The sequence below is a fragment of the Hyaena hyaena genome, unplaced genomic scaffold (assembly GCF_003009895.1).
Source record: "Hyaena hyaena isolate Hyena2069 unplaced genomic scaffold, ASM300989v1 scaffold_670, whole genome shotgun sequence".
In the NCBI taxonomy this organism is placed as follows: Eukaryota; Metazoa; Chordata; class Mammalia; order Carnivora; family Hyaenidae; genus Hyaena; species Hyaena hyaena.
Genome location: NW_024081306.1, coordinates 1,029,305 through 1,039,742, shown reverse-complemented (window position 1 = coordinate 1,039,742; position 10,438 = coordinate 1,029,305). Strand labels below are relative to the sequence as shown.

Sequence of the window (10,438 nt, the reverse complement as noted above, 5' to 3'; positions counted from 1 at the left end):
GGGCTCTGCTTACAGCTGTCCCAGGCCGTCACCCCCTTTGGGACTGGCATCTTACCCAGTTCAGGGTCAGAACTCAGACATCTGCCTCCCGCTAAGGTGTTAACACAGAGAAATTCTCCCAAGTTTCTGCTTTACCCATATTAAGCTTAAAAAGAAAAGCAAAACTCTAAGCAAAAGCCCAAAGAAAATTTGGGAATTCTTTTCATTAAATTTTTTTATAGTTTATGTTTTGCTTCCCTCAGAGGTTAAGCTCTACAACTTTATTGTCAAAAGGGTAGAGGGGGACATGATAATTAGGAATGTAATGTTCTGAAGTGTGTGTGCGTGTGTGTGTGTGTGTGTGAATCTAAAAGCTATGAGAATAGATATAGTCACATATTTCAGATGGATATCAGCCATGAGTGCTAAATTCTACTTTTAGAGATTATGCATCAAGCTATTGTACCCTTTTGAGAAACAAGAACGCTGGTGGAAAGTTCATTAGTCAAAGTGCTAATTAAGAATGCTTCTCGCACAGTTTTTTCTACCGTGAGATCCTTCATATTGTAATTTCTTGTCATTTCTTGTCCACAGGCAAAAACTGGGACCTGACAGCCGCTCTGAGTGACTATGAGCAGCTCCGACAGGTGCACACAGCCAACCTGCCACATGTGTTCAACGAGGGCAGGTGTCCCAAGCAGCCAGAGCGAGAGCCGCCACAGCCCGGGCACAAGGTGGAAAGACCCTGCCTGCAGAGGCAGGACGACATTGCCCAAGGTACCTGGCAAGGGACTGAGCCCAGAAGCAGCTTCCCCAGGGTGCCATGGCTTGCAGAGGGGAGTGGGGGGTGGGGCTTTCAAAGAATGGCAAGGTCATCATCTCTCAGCTGCAAATCAGGCTGTTGGTGCATCAAGCTGAAATATGCATTGCAGCTTCTGTTCCTGGCTCCTCCCTCTGCCTCAGAAAAGCAGGAGAGGGAGTCCAGTCCCCTAGGAGCCCACATGATTGAGGGCCCACACTTCTACTGAATCTGGAGCCTTTCTAAGCCAAGCACCTTTAGTCCCTTCAGTTATTCCCTAAGTAGCATAATTTCCAGATCTGTACATTATCAGTGTTCACTGTCCCAAGGGCTCCCTTTTCTCTGTTCTTTTTCTTTTTTTATGTATTTTTAAAGTTTATTTATTATTTATTTTGAGAGAGAGAATGAACACACACACACACACACACACCCATGGGGGAGGGGCAGCGAGAGAATCCCAAGCAGGCTCTGTGCTGTGAGTGCAGAGCCCAACATAGGGCTCAAACTCACAAACTGTTAAATCATGACCTGAGCCAAATAAGACACTTAACCAACTGAACCTCCCAGCGTGCCCCTCTCTGTTCTTTTTATTAAGAAGTCAGATGTGTTTACTATAATGAAAGAAATAGTACAAAGATATATAAAGAAAATTTCAGAGTTTTCTTCTCCACTCCCCTCAAATCTCACTGACATAATAACCGATGATGGCATCTTGGTCTGTCTCCTCCTTCCTTTTCCTATGCTCATTCAGAATGCATCAGAGTCAAATGCATAGAATACTTCTCAAATCACTTGTTTCACTTAACCATAAATCGAGTATAGTCTCAATATTTTGTTCTATAGCATGCAATCATTTCTAAACCACTACTGTATTAATGGCTATCCTGGTTTTTCTTTGGTGTTTTGTTTGTTTCCGATACTCTTAGCAAGGCTAAAAATAAACAACTTTCTGCCCGTGATCTTACATACTAGTGCTTTTATTTCTATAGGTCAATGTCCCCAAAATGGATTTGCTCTGCCAACACCTGCTGTATCTTTTTTTTTTTTTTAAATGTTTTTATTTATTTCTAGGAGAGAGAGAGAGAGACAGTACGAGCAGGGGAGGGTCAGAGAGAGGGAATCACAGACTGAAACAGGCTCCAGGCTCGGAGCTGGCAGTCAGCACAGAGCCCGACGCGGGGCTCGAGCCCACGAACCGCGAGGTCATGACCCAAGCGAAAGTCGGACGCTTAACCGACCAAGCCACCCAGGCGCCCCGCTGTATCTTTAATTCAATAACCTCAAGACTCTTTTCCCAGACCCATTTCTGCTTGCCATGTGCAAAACTAGGTATCTCCCTTCACTCTTGCCAGTCCTGGATGTTTCTGTGATAGTTTTACATTACTTTTCTACCGTGAAGGGAGAAAAAAAGTGTCTCCTATTTTAATTTTTATCTTGTCATTTGTTTGTTAGCCAGTTGGACTTTCCCTTCTGCAACATACCTGTTCACATTCTTTGCCCATTTTTCTATTGATTCATTTTCAGTTTTCTTATCAATTTGTTGCATTGTTTGTGATTAGGACTACAAACATATATTTTTATATATGTGTATATCTTTCCCAGTGTATCACTTACTTTATGACTTTGTTTACATAGTACTTTGCCACACACAATGTTTATATTATTATGGATTCATGGCTGATGGGTATCCTCTCTTGCTGTAGAAGTTCTCCTGGAATACAAAGTTACTGAAATATGTTCCTATATTTGTTTAAAATTTTCTTAGTGGGTGCCTGGGTGACTCAGTCAGTTAAACGTTTGACTTTGGCACAGGTTATGATCTCAGTTTGTGAGCTAGAGCCCCACTTGGGGTGAGCCCCGCTTCTCTCTCCCTCTCCCCCCTCTCTCTCTCCACCCCCACTCACTTGCACTCTCTCCCTTTCAAAAATAAATAAGTAAATCATAAAATTTTGTTCTTAGGTCTTTTGATTGATTTGAAATTCTTGTATAAGTAATAGGGAGAATCTAGTCTTGCTTTCTTCTGGATCAAGATTTAGTTACCCTGGCACATTTATTGAGTAAAGCATTCTTTTCCCACGGAACTAAAATGCCAACAACTTTGCCATATATTGAATTCCCAAATATACTTGGATCTGTTTCTGGACTCTGTCTGTCAATTCACGTGGTCATTCATCCTGTTACCTTGACTCTGGTAGTTTTATATAGTATACTTTCTGTTAGGGCAACTTTTTTACTGCTATTCTTTTCCAAAAATTTTCCACTATTTTTGGTATTTATTCTGCCATATAAACCTTAAACTTGGAATTCTGGTTGGGTTGGATTGAATTTTTATTTTAAGAATAATTGGCATATTGTAATATCATTTTCCCATCCAAGAACATTAAATATGCCTCTCTTTTTAGTCAGATTCTAAGATTTTAGGCACAGAGAAAAGCAACTTATTTTTACATATTTATGTCTTATGCAGTAATTTACATAAATTCTCTTATTAAAGCTAATCATTTTTTTCTAAGAGAATATCTTGAGTTTTCTAAGTACATACAATCAGAACATCTAAAATAATTTAAATTCTTCTTAATATTCATATGAAATGTAATTACATTAAATGAATTTCATTTCTTATCCTATTGCAGGAGGTCAGCCTTCCCAAACTGTTGTGAATGAATGTTGTCTTTGTTTCTGTTAGCCCAGCCTTATTATTCAAGCTACATTGGAACCTATGTCTTGGATTTTTCTTTTATGCTTACTCTGTTGTCTAGAAAAGCCAGAATTGAGTTAGAAATGCTAATGCACATTATCCATTTCTTCTCTTAGGTTCATTATTTCCACTATATTTAGAGGCCATCTTGTTAGGTGTTCTCATAATTGTTAGGACATCTTGTTCCAATGTTCTTTTGTTACTGATATTTAGAGTGTCTTTCTGTGCCCTAGACTGTTTTTTATCTTAATATCTGTTTTGCTTGATATGAAATCTGTATTCTGCCCTTCTGTCAGTTCAAATTTGCCTGGAATATAATTTGTCTGCTGTTATTTTGAATCATTCCTTGTCATTTTATATTAAATGTGATTCTTATAAATAATTTATCATCAGATATTATTTTATTACCTGATCCAAGAGTCTCTGTCATTTGAGAAGGGAATTTAATCCATTTACTTTATTTGTAATTATTATCATACCTGTAGTTATTTATGCTGTATGTGTTATTTGCCAGGCTTTTCTGGTGTATTTTTCTCCTTTTCTATCTCCTCTGGCTAATTAAATCTTTCTAATGATTTGAAAGTTATACTTTCTACCACTACTTAGGTTATAGTTACCAGTAACTAACCTATGCAAACCTATATTTATGTTTTCTTCCTATCATTTAAAAAAAAATGTATTAACAACTAAATTTTACCCTGAAGAAAACAGGGTATATGCCTTAGTACGTATATGTTTTGTCTTCTCCCTTCCTACCTCCACTTGTCCTCAATCACATTTAGGTTCATTTTGTTGTCTATTTAGACAACCATTAACTTTATTTACTCACATTTACCTTTTGCAGAAAGAGTACTTTATCAAAAACTACTTTCATAAAGAGTTTTTATATAATCAGTCTCCTTAAGCTTTGGGTGCCTTAACATGTTTACATGATATTCTTAAATTTTTGTTTAGTGAAACTAGAATTCTAGGTCCAAATTAATATTCCTTGAGTGCTTTAAAATCATCCCTCCATTGTTTTCTTAAATCGCATTTTCACATTTTCTAAGAGATTTCCTTGACCCAGTCTTCCAACTTCCTAATTCATTCTTTATTTGAATCCATTCTAATAATCAACATTCATACTTTTTATTCCAAATTAGCCCTTTGTCATTATTACTGTGCATCCTAATGTTCTTTTTATCTCTTTGAACACATTTACTAGGCTCATTTTAAAATCTTGTCCTCCAGTCTATTTACTTTGCTTCCTCTGGCACAGGTAGTTGTGGATTTTTTGTGACACTATAACACTCCTCAGGTGTGTTCTAAATTTTCCATGGGCCTGCAGAGGACCTGTGGTTATCGGCCATCTCTGCTCATACTGTATATCAGGGAAAGGGACAAAGGCATGGGCTCTTGCTGGTGCTCCTCTGAATGAGAGTGTGGGGGAAGTGCACTTAAGTTGGAGAGCTTTGAATGCTTTAATATGGGCTGAAAATGTTCCCTGCTTGCTCTCTTTACTGAAGTTAGCTCCACTCCTTAGGGAACCTCCAGCACCTCTGTCCTAGTAATTGCTCATTTCCATGTGTTGTAACTGTCAAGCTCACAGTGTGTGTTGGAGAGAGGAGGGAAGGCTTAGGGCCTGGCCAGCCCACCTGTTATTATTAGTGTGCCCCCCCTCCCCCCAGCTGTGGTTCAGTATTGCCCTGATGTTCCTCCAGCTGCAATTGGCTAACACTGTTGCTTGCTCACACGTTGGAGGTAATGATGTGAGTAGTAACCTGCCCAGAACTGTGCTAGGGTGAGGAAAGGCATGGCCAGAATCCTACCCCCACCTGGAGCCTCTATCCATGGAACCTAGCCCACCCCCCTCTTCTGCTCCTGTGGACCTCCAAGGCAGGTTAGGGAAAGGATACCGAGGCTCTGTCACTTCTTGTCTATCTGGTTATATTGTTGGTAAGTTCTCCTCCATTGCTGCCATTAGGTATGACTCTGAAGAGACCACCACTTCTAATCATTCCCTGTGGCCTTCCCTATCAGGGTCTTCCATGACTGTGTGTTTTTTCAGCACCACACAGTTGAGGCTGCTGGGCTCTCTCATGCAGTGACAGTCCAGACAGATGACAACATGGCTGCTCCTGCCCTTTTTGACTGGCAGCAAACCAACCATCCCATTATTTTTCCTCCTGCTGAGGGTACTAGAAGGACTCTCCTCTCTGCTTCCAGAGAGGTTGGTGGATTCAGAGCCTAATAAATACCTGCTGCTATGTAACTTTTATCACATATTACTTAAGGAGTAAAAAACAAACATGTTTGTCGCATAATTCTATTGAGTTTTGTGAACAATACTATCTACTTTTGTAAAATTAGAGGGCGCCTGGGTGGCTCAGTCAGTTAGGCATCCAACATTGGCTCAGGTCATGATCTCATGGTCTGTGAGTTCGAGCCCTGCATTGGGCTCTGTGCTGACAGCTCAGAGCCTGGAGCCTGCTTTGGATTCTGTGTCTCCCTCTCCCTTTTGTCTGCTTGCATTCTGTCTCTCTCTCTCAAAAAAAATAAATAAACATTAAAAATAATTTTAAGTAAATAAAAAATTAAAATTAAAAATTATAGTTTCTGAATTAGATATATGTATCCTTTAACTTAGTTCTTGAAATCATAATGCACTAATATGGAAAACGAAGGTCTCCATATTATAAATTAGGGGTTGGCAAACAATGGCCCATAAGCCAATTCATTTCTGCATTGGCAATGGCTACTTTAGTGCTAGAGAGTTCAGCTGTGACCAAGACTGCATGATTTATGGGGCACCTGGTTGACTTAGTGGGTTGAGTGTCTGACTTCAGCTCAGGTCATTATCTCATAGTTCGTGAGTCCGAACCCCACATCAGGCTCACTGGAGTCAGACTGTCAGTGCAGAGCCACCTTCCAGATCTTCTGTCCTCCTCTCTCTACCCCTCCCCGACTTGTGCTCTCCCAAAAATAAATATTAAAAGAAGACCACATGACTTACAAAGCCTAAAGTACTTATATCTGTCCCTTTTGAAAAAGGTTTGTGCACCTGTTTTAAAAATCTGTTTTAGGATTTGTTTTAACCAGATATGATGAGATATGTAAACATGGAAAATAATTTGAGGAAGGAAGTTTTTATACTAACAGTTCCCTAAAAGTAAGAGTCGTGGAACAATGTACAGGGTCACATGGGGAAGCACCAAGATTGGTCAGGACGCAGAAGGAACAGAAAGGAAAAACATGGACATGAGCCCTTATTGTGATTTCCTTGGAAAAGGCAAAGCAAGGTAAACAGATACAAGATTGGCAAGATTGAATAATTTGAGCAGGCTCTCTGGGGCTTAGAAGCTATCCCTAAATGTCTCGTACCTTGCCCCAGGGTGCAGAGGAGTATTGCTTGCTGGAGTTTAAGAATCAGATAGAAGAGGTAGTTCAGATTATGGGCTTTGGATAGGTCTGTTTGCATAGGAAAGGCATGCTCCTTCCCTCTGAGTTATTTGTTCTCAGAACTGCTTAGTCCTGGTAGGGAGAGCTTCTCCCCGGTCAGGGAACCCTACATGCCAGAGCATCAGGAATACAGAAAATAAGAAAATGTAGTTAAAACACCCCTCCTGGCATAAATCACAGACAATTTAAATAATTGGCTTTGTCAACAGTTGTAAAATTTTGTGCATTCTCTATGTTCTTTTTTTAACCTCTTTATTTCTCTGGGGCATAACTTTGAACATGGTAATCCGTGTCACACAATTCATTTATACCCCTAAAAGAAGGATCACTGAGTTCATGTTTAAAATCAAAGTGTGTGTGCATGTATGTGTCTGTGTATGATTGTGTATGTGCATTCATGGAGATGGTGGTGGGGAAATGTTAGCATTAGGCGCATATGTTTCTCATATGGGCTTTAACATAATTTACTTTTAGTTCAAAAAATCTTTTTCTTTTCTTTTTGATTTTTTAAATATTTGTTTATTTTTGAGAGAGAGACAGAAACAGAGTACAAATGGGGGAGAGGCAGAGAGAGAAGGAGACACAGAGTCCGAAGTAGGCTCCAGGTTCTGAGATGTCAGCACAGAGACTGACATGAGGCTCAAACCCACAAGCCATGAGATCATGACCTGAGCCGAAGTCAGATGCCCAGCCAACTGAGTCACCCAAGTGCCCCCTTTGGGGGCTTTTCTTTCAGACTTTTTCTTTCGGGCTTTTTCTTTCAGATTCCAAATATTTAATATTTGGAACTGCTAAATATAATCATACTATACTATGAATCACAATATTTCCAGGGTCCTAATAGCATGTCATCAATTGGCAAATGGGTACTGAGTGATGAGCCATGAAGGAGTGTAGATGACCCCGTGTGGCAGATTCCCACTGTTGAGAGCAGCATTGTGAGTCTGCCCAGTGGATTGTGGGGTCACATAGCACTGCAGGTATTAAAGAACAGCTGATTTCCATCTCCATCAGATCCCAGTGGATGGGGCAGTTCCTACTTTCACAGATACAGGCTTTGTAGTTTGTAGCAAAAGGCGAGACATCAACATGGCTTGCAAGACCTAGAGAACATGACAGAATGATTCGGAGTCTCCTCTGCTCCTGCTCTCAAGGATGTGGACAGTGCAGGAAGCACGTGGGCCATCCACCAAGGTAGATAAGCCAGGCCCTGTGTGCTCCATTTCTCTTCTTTCCCATGGCTATGTGGTTTAACTTCTCTTTGCCTTTCCTCAAAATAACTAGTCATCGTGGTCTCAGAATCCAACTGAAGGTGTATCAAAACTACCCATTTTAAAATACTCTGTGGGACCCGCTATGCATTTTAATAAAGATACTTGAGACTTTTGAGAACTGACTTTAAATTTAAAACCAACCTACCCCAGGATCAAAAGGCTCTTGTTTTCTTCAGTTTGCTGAAGCAAAATTACTTTAATGACATTTCTGTCTACTGCTCTTGCCCACGGGGAAGTCAGAACTCCCATTCTGGATGAAGGCACCAGTGTGTGTTTTCTGTGAGCACAGGCAGGCAGGGACATGCTTCAAAGTGGCATCAGCATGAGCACAGAGCCTGATGGGTGAGCAGGCTAATATGAAATGAAATGGGAGTCCTCATGACCCGAGTGGTTATACTTTTATGAATTTGCCACAGGTTTAGACAATACTCATCTAAACACGTTTGAATTTTGTTTTTCTGAGATAATTGAAAGAGGATTTCTGTCTTGTTAAAAGAATTCTGTTATTATAGATACGGATTCTAAACAAAACTTCTCCCTTAACACCTTGTATTTAAGAATACTTGTATTATGGTAAATGCTAGCTATTAAGGACAGGGCTTAAAAAATCAAGGGTGGGGCGCCTGGGTGGCTCAGTCGGTTAAGCATCTGGCTCTTGATTTTGGCTCAGTTCATGATCTCATGGTCACAAGATCAAACCCTGCGTTGGGGTTCAGTGCTGAGCATGGAGCCTTCTTGGAATTCTCTCTCTCCCTTTCTCCCTGTCCCTCCCCCACATGTTCTTGCTGTCTTTCTCTCTCTAAATAAATAAATAAACATTAAAAAACAAAAACAAGAGGGGCATCTGTGTGGCTCAGTCGGTTAAGTGTCCGACTTCAGCTCAGGTCATGCATGATCTAATGGCCTGTGAGTTCAAGCCCCATGTTGGGCTCTGTGCTGACTCCTCAGAACCTGGACCCTGCTTCAAATTCTGTGTCTCCCTCTCTTTCTGCACCTCACCCACTCATGTCTCTCTTTGTCTCTCTCTCTCTCTCTTAAAGATAAACATTAAAAAAATATTTTTAATTAAAAAAACAAGAGGAGAACAAAGACATCCACTTTTTTGCTGTGGCATTGAGATCACATAATTAACTTCCTAATAGAGTAATATCATGTACATCAGAGGAATTTACACTGCGCTTTTCACCCTTTGGTTGGAGAGCCCAGTACTTTTTGAGTGCTGCGATGAAGGAAAACCAAGACAGAAGTGAACTGGATGTAATGGCTTCATATCTGTATGTGGGGCATCGTTATGCGAGATGCGTTTGTCGGAGTAACTTTAGTAACTTCTCTGTGGTGGGGAAGCCTGAACCAATTGCTCTTGCTTGAAGTATGTAAATGGATGAAAACAAAGAGTAGTCTGGCTCACGTTCCTCAGAACTAGCAGAGGATGGCCCTGCTGACCAGAGTTAGATGTAACTTAAGACCCAAAAGGAAGGCTGGTGATCTTTAATGATGCTGATGCATACTTGTGTGGTAGACACGCAGCTCGCCTCTTTCTGAATGGTTTCATGACTCAGAGTGAGTAAGTGCCATATGCCAGCTGGTGGTAATGTTAACTCCAGCAGCAGGGAGGCCTGCAGGAAAAGAGTGACAGGTGTGTGGGTGAATGTGTGTGTGTGCCTGTGTGTGTGTGTTACGTGTGTGAGCAGAGTTGTGCATGCACATGCGTGTGCATGCATGCTCACAGAGCCAGGCACCCACCCTACTCATTTCCTGTGGTTGTCTTTCCCACTCCTCCTGCAGAGAAGCGACTTTCTCGGGGAATTTCCCACGCCAGCTCAGCTATCGTCTCCCTGGCCCGGTCCCACGTGGCAAGTGAGTGCAACAATGAGCAGTTCCCCCTGGAGATGCCCATCTATACATTCCAGTTGCCGGATCTGAGTGTGTACAGCGAAGACTTCAGGAGTTTCATTGAACGGGACTTGATCGAGCAGGCGACCATGGTGGCTTTGGAGCAGGCAGGTGAGCTGCTGGCTCCCACAGGCCCGTGTTCCTTGGGCTCAGGGAGCAAATGAAGCTAGTGTAACTAAGATCAGTGAGCAAGGGACACGTGTTGTCTGAGTCAGGTGTTTCAAATTCAGACTCTGGAAGCTTTCAGAAAATCTCCTGCTCTGCAGATATGCTCTGCTCCAATGCAGCCCCAGCTGGTAGGGGCCAGTGGCTGTTCGGTGCTGAGATCCCTTGAATTTTCCCTTTGTTCCCAGATTT

General features: G+C 41.4%; 1 protein-coding gene across 1 annotated transcript in view; it reads left to right on the top strand.

Annotated features, from left to right (window-relative positions):
• Positions 1-573: 573 nt before the first annotated feature.
• OTUD7A (OTU deubiquitinase 7A) overlaps positions 574-10,438 on the top strand; it is a gene marked incomplete at its 5' end in the record, with an annotated part of 94,504 nt that continues 84,639 nt past the window's right edge. The window contains 2 exons of the mRNA XM_039217186.1: positions 574-756; positions 9,974-10,192. Of these exons, the coding sequence (XP_039073117.1) occupies positions 574-756; positions 9,974-10,192 (402 nt within the window). The remainder of the gene's footprint in view (positions 757-9,973; positions 10,193-10,438) is intronic.